The sequence below is a fragment of the Carlito syrichta genome, unplaced genomic scaffold, assembly GCF_000164805.1.
Source record: "Carlito syrichta isolate Samal-C Ts95f unplaced genomic scaffold, Tarsius_syrichta-2.0.1 Scaffold307764, whole genome shotgun sequence".
In the NCBI taxonomy this organism is placed as follows: domain Eukaryota; kingdom Metazoa; phylum Chordata; class Mammalia; order Primates; family Tarsiidae; genus Carlito; species Carlito syrichta.
In genome coordinates, this window is record NW_007251860.1 from 229233 (window position 1) to 251876 (window position 22644).

The window sequence follows — 22644 nt, forward strand, 5'->3', positions numbered from 1 at the left end:
CCGCTCCCGGCCACTGCAGCCTCGACCTGCTGGGCTCCAGCGATCCTTCTGCCTCATCCTTCCAAGTAGCTGGAACTACAGGCACGCGCTAACACGCCCGGCTAATTTTTGATTTATTATAGAGATGAGGTCTCGCCAAGTTGCCCAGGCAGGTCTCGAACCCATGGGCTCAGGCAATCCACTCACCTTGGCCTCCCAAAGCGCTGGGATTACAAACTGAGCTACCGAGTCCGGCCGGTGAAAACTACTCCTTAAAGGAATTAATTATTAGGTGTTCTGTTATTGTAAACATGCTCCTCCCATCATGACTACCATATTTAAACCAGCATTTAGATGTTTATACATAAATCCAGGCAAATGAAATGCAACAAAACAATTATTCACGATGCAAAACAAAAAGTTTTCACTACATATTTACATTACAAAATTGTTCCTTCTGAAAACTTAGAAAATTGTAGTTCATCATCAAGCTACAGTTCCATCTTAAATGAACTACGGTGGTTTGTCTAAATTATTGACAATCTGAATCATATAATAAGGCAATTTTTTTGCTCTCTATTAAACTTTATTATAAGAATATGGGAATAAAATCAAAGTGGACACACAGAATTCAACAGAGACTAATAGAAATGAATTAGCCCAGAAACATATCCTAGAATAAAACAACTCACATGATTTTTTAAAAAGCCATCAAAGATTTCCCAGGAAAAAAAATAGCATTTAATATATTGGACATCTGGTGCTATTTTACTGGAATAATTGGCTGCTGTTGGGAAGAAAATGTGTTTTTACCATATGCACCATTTTCACCATAATACATGCAAAAAGTCAAAGCATAAAGGAGAAAAAATAAATAAAAAAGAAAAATCACAATTCTGACACTTCATAGTTCTATAATCCTGTGCATATTACCTTACAGTTCTTAATATCTGTTTACTTGATAAATGAAAATAATAATCTATTCACTCAATAAATATTTTTGAGCGTAAAATGCAATAAATAAGGGAGAATAATTTTGTACTCCAGACAATTAAGAACTGGTTAGAAAGCATGCTGGGTAGGAGGGAAGGGTTGGTTATAGTTCACTGTATCACAAGTACTGAAAGGGGTCGGCCTTTCAGTACTTGTAACCACTGAGTGATGTGGTTGTATCAGGGTCAGTGAATTATGGCCCATGGGCCAATTCCAGCTTGCATAAGGCAATTTTTAACTCGTTACTCATACACCATCCAGTTACAGTGGGTTTTTAGCTATATATATATTTAATGGCTTATCTTTAATTTTTTATTATCAATTTTCACCTAATCTTAGTTAAAAAATATACTTCCTAGATCCTTGCCGCTGGATGTGGTCATGTGACTGGCTTTGACCAGTGAGATGTTAGCAGATGTGACACAGGCAAAAGTTGGAAATACTCTTTGCTGGGCTCCAGCCTTTTGCCATGGGAAGAAAATTCCTCGGGTAGCCAGTGGTCTGGGAAGAATGAGAGAGACATGCAGTGGAGCCACATCCGCCCCACAGTTAGGAGCCAAGCCCAGACAAACCACCTGGATCAGCTGACCCAAACATTCATTAGCAAGAAATAATGGTTATTGTATCATGCCACTGAGTTTCTGGATGATTTGTTACTGAGTTTGGGGGTGGGCTGATACAGGTAAGCATTAGAATGCTCATTTTCTGAAGGCAGAAATTGAGGTTCCAAGACGACAACTTATGCAAATAATTTGATAGAGCTTAGACAAAGATGTGGTTCTGGCTGATGTTCAGTAAACACATAAACACTAAATATAAATGAATATCTGTCCAATTTAACAAGTGATATCTAAAAACTGCAATGATCATTTTTCATCCTATCAAAATAGGGTAAATTCTTCATTTCATCTGAAAAGCAGCCTAACTTCTTTTAGCTAAAATTATGTGCTATAATCTATTTATAATAGACTGCTGCTACCAAAAACAGCTTAAGATAGTGGCTTAGGGTAGTATGAAAACTTTCTTTAGAAACGTTTTGCCTATAGCAGATGCATGAAATTGGAATTTTTTTGAAAGCACATTTACTTTCACTAACCTCTGTCCGAAATTTAGTATGTCCTTCAGTTATGAATGTAGACAACAAATCACAGTAATGATAGTAATATGTAGGCTCATCATTGATAGAAATCACAGATATTTTTACAGTATTACAATTGTCGCAACTAGCTAAAATATCTCAAAATATATGCTCATTCTACTTAAAAAGTATTGTAGCTATTAGAATTACCATCAAGTTTCTTGATGAATTAATTCAAAAGTTCATATATTATTATGTCACGCATTTGTTTTAATATTGGATAGATTTCTTCTGTATTCTATTTTATGCACTTAAAACATTACTCTGAGAAGGGGTCCACAGACTTTGCCAGGATGCCAAAGGGATCTGTGGCACAGAAAGAGTTAAGATCTTCCAACTTAAAAGATCTATTGTCTTTTCAGAGAACAGAACCTTCTGAACAAAAACTTTATTAAGATTTTGAGACTGGGCATGGTGGCTCACACCTATAATCCCAGCACTTTGGGAGGCCGAGGTGAGAGGATTGCCTGAGCCCACGCGTTCGAGACCAACCTGGGCAACTTGGTGAGACCTCACCTCTACCATAAGTCAAAAAATTAGCCAGGCGTGGTAGCGCGTGCCTATAGTTCCAGCTACTTGGAAGGCTAAGGCGGAAGGATCTCCTGAGCCCAGCAGGTGGAGGCTGCGGTGGCCATGAGCATGCCATTGCACTCCAGTCTGGGCGACAGAGTGAGACTTCGACTCAAAAAAAAAATATTTTGAATGGTGATTTAAACTGCTTTCTCAAAAGCGTTTTTGCTTAGTATCCCAATAATTTCAAACCAACAAAATTCAAATCAATGTGTACTTGAAATTACACTTGAGGAGCAGAGAAATTAATATCAAACTTTTCAGAGCCACTGCCAATTGGAGATCTCACAGAGCTGGAAATGTCTTTGGAATTATGAGACTGCATGTTAAAGAAGACACTTTCAAGCATTTATTTTTACATCAGGGGTTTTCAAACTCAGCATTACTGACATTTTGGGATGGATAAATTTTGATGTGGAGAACCACCCTGTGCATTATAAAATGTTTAGCAGCATCCTTCATCTCTGCCCACTAGATGCCAGCATCACCTCCAACCCCACAGTATAACAACTAAAAATGGTTCCAGGCATTGTCAAGTGTCCCCTGAGGGGCAAAATTGCCCCAGTTGAGAACCACTGTTTTACATGATAATTTTCAAGAACACGGTCTATTGAATGAAGTGAAAGCGACTTCATTCAATAGATATTTAGTACAGTACCTACTATATGACCCAGAATTTTACTAAACTCTGGTAGTATGTCAGCTTCCCGGGAGGGGGGGAGTGGTTAGATAGGATGAGAGTCAACTCAAAAGGAGATTTAGATCTTAATATTAGTCTATGATTTTTTTCTCAGTGTGATGTAGCAATAAGGCATGCTTCATATCTACTATTATTTTCAAAAATTTACCTGGCTGATGAGGTTCCTCAGAGCAAGAAGACGTCCATGGACCGCAGCTTCATGAAGAGGAGACCAATCAGACACAACATCTATGTGGAGAGGGAGGAATGGTTTACATTCTGCTAATGCACTTAGACACAAAGGCTTATCCATCCTTCCCCATCAATAAAAGCCTAACAGGCCCTGGATGGAGACTTTGGAGTCACTCATCCAAAATTTCCATCAAGACTTACGCATTTCTCCCCTCTGCTGATGTTTTTTATGTACATTTTATTTGAAATGTTGGATATCGCAAGAAAGAACTAGCCAGTGCTCAAACTGAGGACAAAAGAGGTGGATTGGGATGACAGATAGATTACTGTAATTCTATTTACACATTGGTTTCAAAGGCAAATGGCCCGTTTAGTTACACGAGAGCTTCGCTAATTACCAACATTAGTGTGTTCAGCTGTGGTTGCCAGTCTAGTTTCCTGTGTGAAATACAAACTTTGGCATCTCAGCAAACAGTGCCATATACTAATAGTAGTAATCATGTAATTACATACACCATTAGGTTTGGAGTCAAATCTAAACAGAACCATATCTATTTATAGATTACCTTCTGTCCCAATATTAAGCACAAATAAGAGTTCAATCTGACCTTGAGACAAGGGACATTATTTACCCCCCAAAGGCAGCAGGCCAATGTGGTTAAGAGAAAGTTCTGAATTCAGACTCGACCTCTTCTTGGCTGTGGGTACCTGGAAAAGCCTCGAGTTTCAGTTTCCTTCTCTGTAAGTGAGGACAGCAATTACAGTTTGAGCATCCCTAATCCAAAAATCCCAAGTTCGAAATATTCCAAAATCTGAAACATATTGAGCACCAACATGACGTGATGCCACAAGAGGCAAATTCCACACCTGTTCTCATGTGACAGATCACAGTCAAAATTTTGTTTCATACACAAAATTATTAAAAAATATTGTATAAAACCACCTTCAGGCTACATGTATAAGTGGCATATAAAATATAAATGAATATTGTTTTTAGACTTGGACCCCATCCCCAAGATAAGTCATTATATAGTGTGTGCAAATATTCCAAATTCTGAAACACTTCTGGTCCCAAGTATTTTAGATAAGGCTATTCAGCCTGCACTTACTGTGGTGCAATACATATTAGCTACTATTATTATCCTGCCCTGACACTAAACAGAATGTTTTGATTACACCCCATAATCATTGCTATTTAAAGTAGCAAATTTATTCTACAACCATATAGACAGAATACAAATTCTCAGGAAAGAAGCCTATAAACCTGATCCCAACCCATCAAATGCTTCCCTCTCTCTTATAATTGAGTGTGGATATAGCTGAATGAGGCATGAACCTGATTCTTTTCTCATTTTAAGCTGCATCTGTTTCCCAGAACAGACGCAGGAAGTTGGAATGTAAGAAGGCTTCCTGAGCTTGCTTCAACCCGGGCTCCACCTGCTTCAGTCAACACACTACATATAAACTAGGGAGAAAGTTCTGATACCAGTTATGCCTTGCATGGGAGCTAACAGCCCCTAAAAGCTGAGAAGATCTGGAGAACCACGGTAGTTAATATCTGTACCTTGCAAGCTGAAAGGCCATTAAGAAGGAGGCAAGAACATTCTGTACTTGACACATGTTGGCTGAGGCCTGTCTGCCACCTGAAGCCATCAATGCCCTGGAAAATCTGTCCCAGTGAGCAAATCGCTATCCTTCCAGATGGATTCATTAAGCATTTAGTAAGGAACCTTAAGGCAAAGCACCTTAAGGGAAATGGCTTTTCCTACCTCCAAAATTTTATGCTCAGTAGATACTCAATGTCTTCACAACATTCTCTGAGGTTCCTAATTCTCTCAGGAATAATACTGCTGCTTCTAGGACTTGGAGTTGAAAATCCAGACTACAGATATGGGAAGACTGACCTCCAAATTAGAATTAAAGGGACTACTAATTCCACCCTCTTAGTGCTGATAATGCAAGATGCCATTCACTCAAAATCTTGATTGAAAACAAAGAGCCAAAAATTGAGAAAGGTTTTGAAAATCAGTTTTAAACAGATTTGCAAATGTACCCTAATAGATCACCATATATGCGATGATCCATTCATTTTTCCACCCAAGCATTCAGTTGCTAAGAACTATAGCAACCATATTCCTGAACCTTTCTTAAAGTTACATAAGAGTGTTAGAATCGGTGGCCTAAACAACCTGGGCAGGTAAATTGGTTCCTAAATTGTAATTCTGTTCAGATTTTGTAAAATGATGCAATTATGTGATCACATGTAGACCAAAATGGGAAGGTTTTCTGTGTGCACATTCATTGTGGAACTATTACTCCTTCTGTCTAGGGCAAATAAAGAATTATGTACTTCTCCAAGAGAATAACAAAGGCAACCTGAGGTTTTGCACCCCTGAAGAATGTAGTATTTACAGAGCAGAGACAGTCTGTGGCTTTGAGAAGTAGTGTTTTCCCAGTACATATAGTGAGGTGCCAACAACGTGAATATCTGTATCTAGCTGGCTAGTGAACTGAACAGCTATTTTGAAATGTAATTCACATACCATACAATCTGCCCATTTAAAGTGTACAATGCAATGGATTTCAATATATTCACAAGTTGTCCAACCAATGCCACAATCAATTTTAGAACATTTTCATCACCCCCAAAAGAAACCCCATGCCAAATAGCATTCACTCCAAATTTCCACTTCCCCAGCCCCTGGCAGCCGTTGGTCAACTTTCTAGCTCTATGGATCTGCCTATTCTGGGCATTTCATATAAATGGAGTCATACAGTAAGTAGTGCTTCATGGCCGACTTTTTTAACTTAGCATAATGTTTCAAAGTTCATCCATGCTGTAGCATGTATTAGTACTTTATCTCTTTTTTAGCCAAATATTAAGTTGATGCATAAGTTCATAGCATTTGTTTTTGGCACGGCAACACTGTGGTGTCGGGAGTTTATCATTTGTCATTCAGGGTGACACTACTGTGCTTGTGACTATGCCTTGCAGTTTGCAGATTTGAAGAACGTTAGTGCTATTCATGGGCTAAAGAAGATGTAGTGTCAAGTGGAACAAACACGAACACTTCCGACAAAACGTGAGCTGTGTATGTGCTATCAGGGAAAGCGCAGCAAGAAAATTGTTTTGTCGTTTCCAAGAGGGCCGGGCTTTGATGAAGACCACTTAAATGCTTTAATCCACAATGATCCATGTCAGTCAACCTGAGAATTGGCAAATGTGAACTGTGAACAGTCAACCGTCGTACAACATGAGCAAGTGAAAAACACTACGAACTTATGCATCAATCCAATCATATTCATTGTATGAACAGACCACATTTTATTTATTCATTCGTCATTTGATGGAAATTTGTGTTGTTTCCACTTCTTAGATGTTGCTAATAATGCTGCTACAAACATTTGTGTACAAGTTTTTGTTGATGTATGTTTTCAGTTCTCTTGTATACACACCTCAAAGTGTAACTGCTGTATGATATGGTAATACAACGGTGAGCCTTTTGAGACTATTTTCCAAAGTTGTTGCACCACTTTATATTCCCATCAGCAATGTATGAAGCTTCCCCTTCTAACTTAAAGGTCATTTCAGTCCAGGGTTTGTTAAGCCTGTCACATTATGCCTGTGCTCCTGCCCAAGAGAAAAACGTGGGTCCTTGTAAAGCCAAAATCCATCTCAAGTTTATACAAGGACTTTAGCCTTGGCAGGTCTCAGAACAACTGGGTGATTATACAAAAACTTACAACAGCAACAATGGATAGGTTAATGGTTTTCTAACATTCAAAGAGCATACTGTGCATAAACACACACAAGGGCATGCACACATATTTAGTTTAACAAGCACCATAATTTGCAACAACATGGATTAGTCCATACTTTATCTCTTTTTCCCTGATAGCACACACACAGCTCAAAAGGCTCACCGTTATATTACCATATCATACAGCAGTTACACTTTGAAGCATGTATACAAGAGATAGCTGAGACCTGAACCTTGTGAAACCCAAGAGTGATGAGGGTCTGCCTGGGAGGACCTGGGACATGCTTCATAGTTTTCCAGAACCCACACCCCAAGTAAGCAATAAACTATAGGCTTCGCCCTTGCCCAGTTAAAGCCCAAAGCAGTTTCACGGCCTTCCTGCTAACTGACAGCTGAAGAGAGCAGGAAATATTCAGGAAAGGGGACCTGTTTTCTTGCCAGAACATGGACAATACTCACCATAAAAGACTGATGGATGAAGAGAGACTCACAGTCAAAATACCCTATTCTACTGACTCCGCCTAAGTCTTTGAAACCCGAGGGTCATTATCTGTGTATAACACATTATCCAAGGACTTCTTTCCCAACACTTGTTCAGCCATGATCTTTTGCTTTTGCTGCCAAAAAAAATAGATGCCAAATGAGGTCACTGGCAACACGTGGATTCAGTAATGTAGCTAATGGTTAAAATAGGGCAGAGAGCTCTTGCAATGAAACCACTCCACAAGTCCTCCAATTGGTGCCACTAAACTTACCTTTCTGTTAAATTGTGCTTCTATCAAACTTGCAGCACATTAGACTGCCATTTCATTTTTATTGCAATTTTTGGAACTTTTTTAAACTCTCATTATTTCAGAAAGATTTAAAATGCACTAATTGATACACTCTGTAAACAACCATTAACGAAGTTCTGAGAGCCCTAGTGAATGCTGGGTAGTAAAAGCTATCCATCTTGGGAAGCATTTTGCAAAGTCATGGGGAGAAAAAAGAAGTTGGGTTGCTCTGAGGAGACGGAAACATTTGCCTTCAATCCCTAGGACATGATAAGGGTGGATTCAGTGGCATGAACCAACATTGGGAGAATCTGGGTGCTGTGTTTACAACTGTAGTGGCTTGGTTTCATTCCAGTACAAACAAAAAGAAGAGAGAGAAACAGAGGCTCACAGTCAGAAACAGGCAAACAGAAAGGTTTATTGAGGTAACTCTTGGACAAGTTGGTCTTGTCCACTGCAATTCCTTCTCCAGTTCCATCATTCAACTTCTCTCTCCTCTCTCCTCTCTTCTTTTTGCTCCTCCTCCACCTCCTTCCTTTCTCCCTCTCCCCGTCTCTCCCTCTCTGCACATGAGACTGCTTTCTCCAAAGGGACCTCACATTATCACCCATTATGTCTGAACAAGCAGGTTTTCCCCAGAAAACTTGCCCCTGCCAAGGTGCCCCACTATTTAAAAATCTACCATAAAAGAATGAAATTGTTTCCTTTCAATGCCTGTTCTTGCCTGTCTTCTACTCCTTATAAGGTAGGATCAACTTTATGAGGAAAGAAATATCTTTACAAGTGTGAGTCTTCAGACAAAATCTCAAAGGATAGACACTAAAATGGAAAAAGTGGTTACCTGCTTGGTGGGATTATGGGTGGTTAGTTTATTCTTCCATGTATTTTCTTAAGGTTCTATGAGCAGGTATTATTTAGTTTTCTAGGGATGCCAAACAATGTACTACAAATTGGGGTGCTTAAAATAACAGAAATGTATTGTCTCACAGTTCTAGAGGCTGACAGCCTGATAGAAGTCTGAAATCAAGGTGTGAGCAGGGTCATGCTCTCCCCAAAGGCTCTAGGGAAAAATACCCTTCCTTGCCTCTTCTAGCTTCCCGGCAGTGGCCATGGATCTTTGGTGTTCCTTGTCTTGTAGATATTTCAATCTCAGCCTCTGTGTCACACACATTCCCCCTGTGTGTCCCCTCTTTTTCTTACAAGGACATCAGTCTTGTTGGATTGAAGTTTATCCTACTCCATTTATGATCTCATCTTAACTAATCACATCCACAATGACCTTATTTCCAAATAAGGTCACATTTTGAAGTCCAGGGGGTTAGGATTTGAATATACCTTTTGGGGGACACATATAACAAGGTACTTTCAGGGGGGAAAGTCATTCTTTCCCAATCCTGGGACTGGAGAGTTGAGCATTAAGCAAACCTATAAAGAGCTGGTTGCTCATCTTCATATCTCTTCCTCCCTCCCTCCAAAGAAGGGGGCAGAGAAAAGCCTTCAGGCTGGGCTCAGCGGCTCAATGGCTCAGCCTGTAATTCCAGCACTTTGGGAGGCCAAGGCGAGTGGATTGTCTGAGCCCGCGGGTTCAAGACCTCGTCTCTACAATAAATAAAAAATTAGCCAGGTGTGGGAGCACGCGCCTATAGTTCCAGCTACTTGGAAGGCTGCAACGGAAGGATCCAACTCAAAAAAACGGAGAAAAGCCTTCAGATGGAGATGGGGGCGCCAAAGTTCCCCAAAACAAACCACACCTGGACCTATTTCCCCTCTGACCTGGCCTTGAGTTTCTTGGCACAGCTATTTGGAAGCAAGATGCTGAGTGTTCCACATTCCACACTTCAGGAAGGCCAAGACTTCAGAAGCATAAATAAATGCAACCAGTTGTAAATGAAATCTTGTCCAGAGGGCAGGACTGGTGCAAAGAAGGGAAAGAATGACTGCACTTGGGTAGGGAGAGGGAGAAAGTCTAGGAAGGCGTGGCTCAACCAGGTGTGAAAAGTGAGTGGGAGTTTGCCAGACAGATTCAGAGAAGAAAAGGTAAGAAAGCAACAGTGTCCAGGTGTCTACCTTTGTGACTTCCGCTTATTTGAAAATTTCTCTTCCCTTTGACCTTGTGTAAATACATTTGGAGTCTCTTCCTGCTTCTCTGTCCAAATCACTTGTCCTGCGTCCTCAATTGGAATCCTGTCCCAGAGTTACATCCTTGGCTTTCAGCTCTTGACCATCAGTTTCTCTCTTCCCTGTGTTTCAACCACTGCTCCTCTGCAGAACCTTCAGAGGTTTCTGATTCCCAACCTATGATTGTTTCCAAGTCTCAGTTCCATATCATCATGATGTGCACTAGGCATCATCTTTGGCATTTTTATGTCCAAAATAGAATTCTGTATCCTCTCTTCTTTATTTGCTCTCAAGCCAACGCCCCTTCTCAGCCCTCTTATCTAGCTTTCCATTTTTTTTTTTTTGAGTTGGAGTCTCACTCTGTCACCCAGACTGGAGTGCAGTGGCCGCTCCCGGCCACCGCAGCCTCCACCTGCTGGGCTCCAGTGATCCTTCCGCCTCAGCCTTCCAAGTAGCCGGAATTACAGGCATGCGCTGCCACACCCGGCTGATTTTTTGATTTATTGTACAGATGAGATCTCGCCAAGTTGCCCAGGCGGGTCTCGAACCCGCGGGCTCAGGCAATCCACTCACCTCAGCCTCCCAAAGGCGCGGGATTACAGGGTGAACCACTGAGCCCAGCTCCTTTTTATTTATTTATTTATTTATTTATTTATTTATTTATTTTTATTTTATTTTTTTTTTTTTTGAGTTGGAGTCTCACTCGGTCGCCCAGACTGGAGTGCAGTGGCCGCTCCCGGTCACCGCAGCCTCGACCTGCTGCGCTCCGACGATCCTTCCGCCTCAGCCTTCCAAATAGCTGGAACTACAGGCGTGCGCTACCACACCCGGCTAATTTCTTGATTTATTGTAGAGATGAGGTCTCGCCAAATTGCCCAGGTAGATCTCGAACCCAGGGCTCAGGCTTAACTAACATTAATTCGGGCTTGAAAACTTTATAATTTTGCCTGCCTTTTCTTTATTGGCCCCAATATTTAATCAAGCAGCGCAGCTTAATTTCTCTGTCAGTTTCATGCTTGTTAATCAAAGTGTGGGCCCCAGTCAGCGCCATCCGTGTCATCTGGGAGCTTGTTATGAATGCAGATTCTTAGACCCCGCCCCAGATCTACCTTTCACCAGAAGCTGCATCGCCTGCATTTTAACAAGCCCTCCAGGTGACGGTGAGGCACCTGGGAGTTTAACAACCAGTGAATCAGTGCAATCCACTGTGATCGCACCATAATCTATCCTGATAAATATGTTGATTAAATTCTTACAGCCTAGCCGGGCTCGGTGGCTCAGCCTGTAATCCCGTACCTTGGGAGGCTGAGGTGAGTGGATTGTCTGAGCCCGCGGGTTCGAGACCCGCCTGGGCAACTTGGCGAGACCTCATCTCTACAATAAATCAAAAATCAGCAGGGCGTGGTAGCGCGTGCCTCTAATTCCGGCTACTCGGAAGGCTGAGGCGGAAGGAGCCCAGGAGTTCGAGGCTGCGGTGGCCGGGAGCCGCCACTGCACTCCAGTCTGGGCGACAGAGTGAAACTCCAACTCAAAAAAAAAAAATTCTTACAGCCTTCATTATTGCCAGGTCTCTGCTCCAAAACCACCAATGGCTCCCAATTTCCTGCCTCAGGTAGGTTAAATTCCTCTACCTAGCTTTTAAAGTTTCATCACCCACTCCATCTCTCCAAACTTGTTTTCACCAGACTCCCTAAGACACTCTGCATTCTCGATGTGTTCACTTTCCAACCATGCCTTTGAATGTAATACCCACCCACTCCAACCCACCCATCCTGCCCCCACCAAGGTTGAATTAGGACCTTTTGAAAGCCTGAACAGTGAGAAGTGGCTAGTGCCTCTCTCCTCTCTGGAAACAAAGATAAATGCAATACTTAGCTGTAAAAATAATCTTGCAGAAGTCATCCAAATGACTATTTCCCATAATAATTGGTTTGCTGCTTTAAACATAATTTATCAAGTTATTTGTAAAAAACTGATGTCTGACGCTACTCTGCTAGTGCTTCAAGTTCATGATCAATATATCTACTGATTAAACCAGTTCTGCTTTTTTGGATCCAGATCATACTCACCATTGTATATTCTGCTTGTTTTATGAGCAAAATGAATAAAGAAATGAGTGAATAACAGGTTTGTCTGCTCAGTCAGAGAAAAGGCGTTTCATATTTTATTTCTTCTACTTTTTCCCTTTCAGCACCTGTTCAGTAGTCCTAGCTGACTTCAGGGTCCCTGTTTATTGCCCCTTTGATCAGGCGTTTGGGGCAGTCTACCTGGGTGCTGAATATAATGATCTCTCCGCTAATGCCTAGACTCATTTTTCAGAATCCTTTCAGTCAGCAGGCACCTGCTGAATGCTCACAAGAGTGTGACAGTGCTCATAGGCATGGGGCTCTATATATTAGCAAAGACATTACCTGGCAGGCGAGAACCATACTTGTAAGATATTTCTCTGAAGTTTTTCTTAAGTTTCTTTTAAAAATGAATCAATCAATAGTGGTTGAACATCATTTATGAACCCAGTCCCACCTAAATGCCAAATACCCAAGACCTTTGAATAAAAGAAATATGTTAGCATTAAGTATTTTCCCACTTATATGTAACTTTTAAACCTCTGATTTAATAAATAACTCATTTGACCCACAAAGAGTGATTCCTTGGAGCTGAACTTTTCACTGGAGAATAATGTGTGACAGTTGCATTTGTATTGTCTATAGGATTCTGCAGAGAGGTGTACACATTTTTTAAAACTGTGTAAAGGATACATACCAGCAAGCTGTGGACATCTGTCCAATAACTGGCCCATGGACACACCTCAGACAGAGCCACTGAAATTGCCCAGCCCTCTTCTCTCTAAGCATATTAGCCAGCCTCCCCAGGCTCTGATTCCACCTCCCCTACGACTCACCGCCCATCAATGGGTTTGAAAGGAGCCTGGTGTCAGGAGAGTCTCCTGGCCCCAGGGGCTTGCTGCCGTTCCTGCCCCCTCGTTCGCCATCCATGGTGTTCTCCTGAGCCAGCAAGCTCTGTGCTCCACTTCAGTTGCTCAGCAAAGTCCAAACTCCATGCTCCCCCTGCTCCTGGGAAATTCCAGTCCTGTGGCTGGCTGAGCTGCACACGTCCTGGTCAGACGGTCTACAGCAGAGAACAGTGCAGACAGGGTAATCTGAGTAGTACCTGTGGTTAGACAGAGGCGCGTGCATGCACACACACACACACACACACACACACACACACACACACACACACACACACACACAGACACACTCCCCACCTAGCTGACTGGAGGCTGGCCAAAGGCCACAACAGCCCCTCAGCCCCAAGTCTGCAAAGTTGCTGATGTCACGTCCTTTCCCAAACTGAGACCAATCAGTGAGGAAGCCTTGAAGTTTATCAGGAAGGAAACACAGTTTGTAACTTTTGGAGAGCAAGGGGAGCAGAGTGAGGGTGAAGAAAACAGCTTGCTTACTGCAATGTTGTTCACTCTGCTGAGATCCGTTTGTTACATGGAGGCTTGTTACTGAGACAAGCCCCAGCACCCAGAGCTGAGAAAGCTGGTTTAGCAGCAGCCCTGCTGAATTGCTTGCACAGTAACATGCACAGCACGCCCTGGCCATCTGCACATGTGCTTTCAATTTTGCTGGGAGTTTCTTATGGGAAAATGTGTCTATATGTTACAAAAATGCACAGAACTATTTTCTTCTTTTCAGCTGCAAGGATTTCACGAAATGTCCTACTTCTCCCTTCTCCCACTCATTTTATTTTAACTTCTAAATGCATTAATGAATGGATACAACAGGAAAAGTGAACTGCTGGGTAGCATGGGATGTGAAAGAGATCCTGCTGTCTTTCAATTATTAATGATTAAAAAAATGTAATTCTGTTAAGGTTTCACTGCTTTCCCTATACAAACTATTTGGGTGTTCTGTGTTGGTGTTTTTTTAGATAAACTCAGTTTCCTCACACCCCTGGGTGCTACTTCAGGCTGATGGCCACCCCTAGACTCCCACTGCTCCTCTCTTCCAGGTGGAAGGGAATTTTTCATCTCCGCGGGGGAAGGTGCTGAGTTAGTCTGAAGCATGGGCTGGCTGTGAAATGATTGCAGATTTGTCTTAATGCCAAAGATGTGGCCTCGCTGTGGATTTATGGCGTCTCAGTGGAAACATTGGAGGTCATTATTAACAGTTTGAGGAGTGTCCTTCATGTTTTAAAGGCCTTTCTGTGCATACATATGTGTGTGCCTTTATCCTTTCTATTTTTCACATAAATACCTCTGTATTATTCTATGCTTTTTACACTCATTTTTTCTGGAAAATCTTTACACTTCGGTTTCATAACTCTGCTCCTTTATTTACTACTGCATAGCATTCCGTACTGTGCCAAAAGTATTTAATTATGCCCCTAATGATGCAACCAGAATGTCACCACTTCTCCTAGTACTACAAAAAGACTGCAGTCCATATTTTTGTACATATGGCTTTGTACACATATGCAAATATGAGTATTTCTAGAAAAGGGATTCCTAAGAGTGAAAATGCTGAGTCAAAGGCATGCTCATGCACGTGTGATAAATTGTATAGAACTAAAGACACACACACAAACAAGTACAAGTAAAACTGGGGAATTGAATAAGATCAGCATGAATGTCAATTTCCTGGTTAGGATATTGTACTATAGTTTTGTGAAAAGTTACCATTGGAGAAAACTGGGCAGAGCATAACAGAGATCTCTCTTTGTTTTTTCTTACAACTTCATGTGAATCTATAATTATCTCAATACAAATTTCAGTTTTCAAAAGAAGGGTGCTCATTTAAAACTGGGATAAACACTGCCCTCCATCTCTGCAGAATTAACTGAGAAGGCCATAAGCATACAAACTCTTCACTACTCCATCAGGAAAGATTTGAAGAATGAGAGATAAACTTGTATTTAACAGAGTCAGAAATGTACTCCCAGCATAGACTGGATGAGAAGCAGTTAAACAGGGGGACACATTGGGGAAGCTGGGTACTGTTTCCATTCTTTCCGAATAAAATCTTTATAGTACAACCTCTTTATTTACTTTTAATTAAATACCAAGTCATTAAGGGTTTTCCATATTCAAATTTCAAAATGACAATAAAGATTTCCAGGTTGTTGCTCTACTACCTGGGAGGGAAGTCATTGGCCTTTAATCTTCCTGGTATATTTATGATGTAGATAAACACTAGTAAATAGGAGGATGGGATTTGATTTTTTTTTAACTATCTAACACCAGTTCTTTCCAAAAGAAGTCTGTGCATTTTTAAGGGTTTGTATAGGATAAAGTTGAGTCCCAAGTGTCTGAGCTGTGATTATGGAGAAATGAGTTCGCTAACCACAACCCATAAGAGAAGAGCAATTTTTCTAACTTCTAGTCAGTCTTTGTGCGTGTTGTTGCATGTGTCTGGATGTTCAGTGAAACTAGCCCAGGTTAGGTAAGAAAACAGAATAATTTCCTGCAGCAGATGGTCAGGCCACAATCATTTCTGACCATGTGCAGTGTTCATACTAGCCAGTGCCTCGGCCCTACCCCTCACTTAGATATCCAAGACACACCTGCATGCATGGAGTGCAAGATTCTTTCCTTCCAAGGCCTTGAGGAGCCTCAGAAGTCACTTCCAATCAGTCAGAGTTAGCCAGAGAACTGAAACTTCTTGTTATTCCAGCTGGCAATTTGTCTAGCACAAAACCTTTAAAACCTAACAGGTACACATCTGCTCCGATAATTTGGAATTCCCCACTATTCCAGCAAAAATCCTACCTGCTTCAGTTGTTTTTACATAACTGTTCCTGTGTGCTGGGCTATCTGATGCTGCTGCTTCAGAGAAAAGTCACTCTGTCCTACTCCGCAGAGCAGTGCAATAAGTTTCAAACAAAAACGTGTTGTTTAAAATCTGGTGTAATGCGATATTCTTGAGGAAGCAATCAGACAAATCAAAATTGAGGGATAGTCACATAACAGTGTGACTGCACTCTTCAAAAATGCCAATGGCAGTCGGGCTCGGTGGCTCAGCCTGTAATCCCGCGCCTTTGGGAGGCTGAGGTGAGTGGATTGCCTGAGCCCGCGGGTTCGAGACTCGCCTGGGCAGGCGAGACCTCATCTCTACAATAAATCAAAAAATTAGCTGGGCGTGGTAGCGCGCACCTGTAATTCTGGCTTCTCGGAAGGCTGAGGAGGAAGGATCGCCGGAGCCCAGCAGGTCGAGGCTGCGGTGGCCGGGAGCGGCCACTGCACTCCAGTCTGGGCGACAGAGTGAGACTCCAACTCAAAAAAAAAAAAAATGCCAATGGCATACAAGTCGAAGGTGGGAAGGGGAAGTTTTCCAGAATAAAAGGAGAATAAAAGACTTGATAACTGCATTCAATGCATGATACTTGATCTAATCCTGAATGGTGGAACAAGACAGAAAAGACATGGAAGCCACACTTGTGGAAACTTAAATCTAGACATCTCTTAGATAGTCGCAGTGCATCAGTGTCAAACTTCCCGAGCACTGTGCAATGATTTCATAGGAGAATCTCTGTTCTTAGGAGATGTACACTGGATTGCTTAGTGTGGAACCACATGAGAGTGAGAGGCCAAGGGGGAAATGTATGCATATATACATATTTTGTACCAAGTAGAAAGAGCTAATGCAAGATTCACAGTCAAAATATATGAGTATATATAAACCTGCATTGCCCAACCTGTTTGCATACCATTGTCCTTCCCCATAAACCCAGAAGCCACATGTCCCAGAACCATGAACTGATTGAAAACACCGTTCTCATTGCACAATAATGCAGGGTCATAAAACAAACAAATAGCTTGTCTTTATTAAAATTTTGATATTTTCATCATTGTGGGCTGCTTTGCCTTAACATTGACTTTTCAAAACATTGCCTCACTCATCCTAATCCTAGCCCTGGTGAAGATTTATGATGCCCACAACTTACAAATAGTTCATTTTAAAAACATATGTATATATATTACTTATATATGGGTTTACATGTGCAAATATATAGGTGTGTGTACACATGTGCAATGCATATATGTGCACATATGCATAGAGAAAAACAAATGTGGCAAAATGGTAACAATTGTTGAGTTGAAATGATGGACATACAGATATTCATTGTTTTATGCTTGTAATTTTTCTGTAAGCTGGAAACTTTTTAAGATATAACAATGGTGGGGGAAGAAAAACTAATAAATGGAAATTAAAACCTAGCATACACTTTTTTTTTACAGGCTAAGTTTGTTAAAATAAAAGCTGCTATTCCAAGTATGATCCATGTATTCGTCCTGGTACAGAATCTGCTGAGGAAAGGAGATGGCATTTTCCGTATGCAAATGAAATATCTCAGTGCAAGAGCAGAGCCTGGCAGTGATTTGCAATGGGAGAAAACGTGAGGTCCTCCAATGTGGAGAGCAGCCTCCCCTGACAAGCGGTGGTTATTCAGCAATTCATCCCTCACCATGGCAGCTTCAGGCGATGCCTCTGAAGCGTCAGCTATTCTCTTTGTGTTCAGTGCATAAAATCTTCTCAGCATTGAGCATTGTTACTGAAAAAAAGAATTATCTACAAACCTCATGCTTATTTGACATGGCAATATTAGAAATATATGGGAGGAGAATTACTTTGAGGGAAACAGATCCTTAATAGAATGTGAACAAAAAGTTAGAGGTGTTGAATGACATACTCAAACATTTAAGTAATTTAAGGGATTTTGAAAGTGTTGAGGTTTAAATCTTCAAGTAATACAGCAAGCTTATTTTTAAAAAAATAATATGTCAAGGCAGATAATAAATTGATGCAGTCAGGTAAATGATAGATATATCATTGAAGACCACTCAACACAACGATTTTTTAAAATAAAATAAAAATAACAGACATAGTAAATAGATATATTCGATATCTACATAGTCAGATAGTATATATTCGGTATTTATTGGTTACAAAACATTGGGTATTTGTTTGGTTACAAAAAGATTTTTTTCTCTTATAATGATTCATTGTTCCTGCACTTTGGTAGGCTGAAGTAAGTAGATTGTCTGAGCCCGCGGGTTCGAGACCCACCTGGGCAACTTGGCGAGATCTCATCTCTACAATAAATAAAAAAATCAGCCAGGCATGGTAGCGCGTGCCTGTAATTCCGGCTACTAGGAAGGCTGAGGCTGAGGCGGAAGGATCGCCGGAGCCCAGTGGGTTGAGGCTGCAGTACACTGCACTCCAGTCTGGGCAACAGAGTGAGACTCCAACTCAAAAAAAAAAAAAAAAAGATTCATTGTGTATATATTTTAAGTTATTTTCAATCATTTTTCTATGTAAGTCCTACTTCTAGAAATCTACTAAGAAATACTTCAAACAGTTAAAAAGATTTATAAAAAAAAGAACTTCATGCCAATGTTATCTATGATAGCAATAAATTAAAAAGACTCTAAGTGTCCAGCAATATGGAAATAGTTAAGGAATATGATACAATCATTTAAAAGGATAATCTTGAAAGGTTTGAAACTTCGGTGATCATTACAATATGGTTTGTAGGCAAAGCAGGAATCACAAATACTTTTATAACAGTATATCTGTTAAATTAGGCAAAGGAATAAGAAAATGTACTGAAAACATTAAGAAACTTTAACAGTAAAAATTAGCCAATAAGTACTATTTACATACACGAATAGCTATTTTTAAATTCAGCTACCCTGCGAGGGTAACTCTTTATCTTATTTTTCTTTTTATCACTTTTTGACATGATGTTATATGTTTCTGTGTTGTTTATTCCCTGTTGTCCCCACTAACACATAAGGTTTTTTTAGAGCAAACACCATGTCTGTCTCTCACACTGTTCTGTAGTATCTGGCACATAATAGATGCTGAGTAAAAATGTGTTGAGTGAATGAATTGTAAAGTTATCCTACAGCACTACAAATATGACTGAAATTGTAAAAATTATACCATTTGGGGGAGAAAACATCCTGTACAGTGTGAAAAATAAAGCAATCTGTGTTAGTGGGTAAGAATCTCAAACTACAGGAAAAATAATCTCATAAAAACCATATAATTTTTTAAAAAAGATGATTAGTCTAATGGTCTGAGTGTAGCTTAATAGAATATCGAGCTTGAAGAGAATTTAAAGATTATCTCATGTCCAATACCTTCATTCATAAATTATAAGACATCAACACCACTCCAGGGTGCAGGGACCTGGATTATCTGATAGGTTCCGGTGTATGATCTCTCAGGACCCAATTTAGGATTTGGGTGTTACCCCTTACACACACACACACACACACACACACACACACACACACACACACACACTCAGGCAGGCCTATCAGGATTGGGAGGGCCATATATGAATTTGTGGAATCCGTGATCTGCAGTTTCAGAAAGCACTTGCACAGTGGAACTTTAAGTTTTCTGGGGTTATAGACTGCTTGAATATCCTAGAGTTTTCTGGGGCTTTAACACAGAGCTCCGACATTCAGCAAGATCCCAGCTGACCAAAAATAATGCACTCGGGAGAACATTTTGAAGAAGAAAAGCCTCCAATTCCTGAATGTTCTATAATAGGAAGAAACTGTCCCACTCTTTCCTCTGATCTTTTTCATGGCTAAGACTCTAAAGGCTCCTCATCCTGTTTCGAATCCACCCATTCTCTCAATCAATTTTCCATCTTTGATATTTTTCTTATGACTGCATGCTATCTTTGATAAGTTTCTTATTCATTCCCTCTCTATTAATGAACCTATAGTATTCTCATCGATTTTTAAGTGAATTCTTTATATGTTGAAATACAGATATCAACTGTGTTCATTCTGGCCTTTAATATTTGGGGCAGATTGAATCATCCTTCCTTCTGTGGATTTAGAAATATCCTGTACCTTCCCCACGATTTGTAAAAGTTCTTCAAGACTTTGTTTTCTTCGTCATGTCTCATAAAAGGAGAAGTTCCTCCCACCTAAACAGGCAAATTGACACATTGCTTTGCCACCACGTAATGCAATCCATGTATTATACCATATAAAGCCAGATAAGTAATCTAGGCTCTTTCCTTAATATCTTCTAAAAAAATGCACAAGTCCTTGCTGAAGGTTTGGATAATTTCAACATTTTACAAGCAGTAACTCACACAAGTGAAGATTGAACATTAACATCCCTGTTCACTGAAAATGATCCCAAACAATTGCTTCCCAGTCTCCACTGGAAAAAGGAGGAAGCTGAGAATGAAATGTGAGGGTTTCCTTGGTCCTGGTTACATAGAATACTGAACTTGGTCCTGCCATAAATGTCACATATAATTTTCCTTCATTTTTTTGCCATTTTATTTTTCATATGGCAATTTTTATAACATAATTTTTAATGTGTTTTAATTTGTCAGTGTTTTCTTTTAAGTTTTCTGCCTTTGATAGTATGTTTAGAAAATGTTTTTCCTTGCATGCACACTGATGTACATTCCTTCTAGTGTTTTAAAGGGTTATTTAATTTTTTTTTACATTTTCAAAAAAAGCAAAATTTGTTTTGAAATACAAGATAATAACTTAATCTTTTTTCCCCAGATAGTCAACTAATTAAGATTATTAGATATTCCAAAGTTGTAAACATCATGCCACAGTCTAGAGCAGTGTTAATAGAAATATAATGTGCACCACACATGCAATTTACAATTTTATTGTAGTCACACTAAAAAAACAAGTAAAAGTAATTTTAATAATATATTTTATTTAACCTAATATATCCAAGATATTAGCAGTTCAATATATGATTGACATCAAAAGTTTTTATTTTATTTTTAGTTGACATGTAATAATTGTTCATATTTATAGGGTGCAGAGTGATATTTCAATACAGGTAAATGGTAAAATCAGAGTAATTAGTATATTCATAATCTTAAGCATTTATCATTCCTACTGTGAGGATTCAAAATCTTCTCTTCTAGTTTTTTGAAAATATACAATAAATTATTGTTAACCATATTTACTCTATAGTGCTATGGAACACTATTCCTCTCATCTAACTCTAATTTTGTATCTGCCAACCAACCTTTCCCTATCCTTCCCACTCTCTACCCTTCCCAGCTTCTAATAAACACAGTTCTACTCTCTCCTTCTATGAACTCTTTTTTTTTTTTTAGCTTCTACATGTGAGAACATATGGTATTAATCTTTCTGTGCTTGGCTTGTCTCACTTAACACAATGTCGTCCAGGCTCATCCATGTTGCCACAGATGATAGGATTGTCTTCTTTTTTTAAGGCTGGATAGTATTCAATTGTGTATATATATATATACCATATTATCTTTATCTGTTGATTTGTTGATGGACATTTAGGTTGATTCCACATCTTAGCTTTTGTGAATAAAGCTGCATTAAATATGGGGGTGCAGATATCTCTTTGATATACTGATTATTTTCTTTCTATTGGATAGATATCCAGTAGTGGGACTGCTGGATCATACTTAACAGCAAAAAAAAAAATCTGATTTTAAAATGGGAAAAACACTGAATAGACATTTCTCAAAAGAAGACATACAAATGGCCAACAGATATACAAAAAAGAAAGTTCAGTATCACTAATCATCAGAGAAATGCAAATCAAAACCACGTGAGATATCACCTCACCTGTTAGAATAGCTGTTTTTTTATTGGAGTCTTACTCTGTCACCTAGGGTGGAGTGCCATGACACACTCACGGCCACCCCAGCATTGACCTGCTGGGCTCCAGAGATCCACCGCCTCAACCTTCCAAGTAGCCAGGACTACAGGCACGTGCTACCACGCCCAGCTAATTTTTTCTTTTTTTTTAATTTATGGTAGAGAAGAGGTCTCGTCAAGTTGCCTGGGCTGGTCTCGAACCTGCAGTCTCAGGCAATTCATTCACCTCGGCCTCCCAAAGTGCTGGGATTACAAGAGAATAGCTATTATTAAAAAATAATAATAACAAATGCCGGCAAGGATGCAGAGAAAAGGGAATGCTGATACACTATTGGTGGGAATGTAAGTTAGTACAACCAATATGAAAAACAGTATAGAGGTTTCTCAAAAAACTGAAAATACAATATCAAAAGCTATTAATAAGATATTTCACATTCTTTTAACCTACTGAATCCTCAAAATTCAATGTGTGTTTTACACATTCAGTACATCTTAATTCAGCCTAGTCACAATTCTAGGACTCATTAGCCATATGTGGCTAGTAGTTACTGTATTGAGCAGCACAGCTAGGGTAGGGTTTTTCACTCGGGGCACTATTGACATTTTGTACCTGATAATTCTCTGTTGTGGGCTGTCCCATGCATTTGGAGAGATTAGCTGCATCCTTGGCCTCTACCTTCAAGATGTCAGTAGCAATCCTCCCCCAGTAGTTACAACCCCAAATGTCTGCAGACACTGATGAATATCCCAATGGGGGTGGGGAAAAATTGTCCCCAGTTGCGAACTAA

At 40.0% G+C, this 22644-nt stretch overlaps 1 protein-coding gene across 3 annotated transcripts in view; it reads right to left on the minus strand.

Moving 5' to 3' along the window:
• Positions 1 to 13820, minus strand: part of ASB9 (ankyrin repeat and SOCS box containing 9) — a 29082-nt gene extending 15262 nt beyond the window's left edge. For 2 of the 3 annotated variants that reach the window (XM_008064608.1, XM_008064606.1), the window contains exons 1-3: positions 13472 to 13820; positions 13106 to 13332; positions 3529 to 3608 (exon numbers count right to left, since the gene is read on the minus strand). In XM_008064608.1, coding sequence (XP_008062799.1) covers positions 3529 to 3608; positions 13106 to 13199 — 174 coding nt within the window. In that variant the 5' untranslated portion in view covers positions 13200 to 13332; positions 13472 to 13820. Of the gene's footprint in view, positions 1 to 3528; positions 3609 to 13105; positions 13437 to 13471 lie in introns of those variants that run through there. The other variant, XM_008064609.1, reaches the window with a different exon arrangement.
• Positions 13821 to 22644: the final 8824 nt, after the last annotated feature.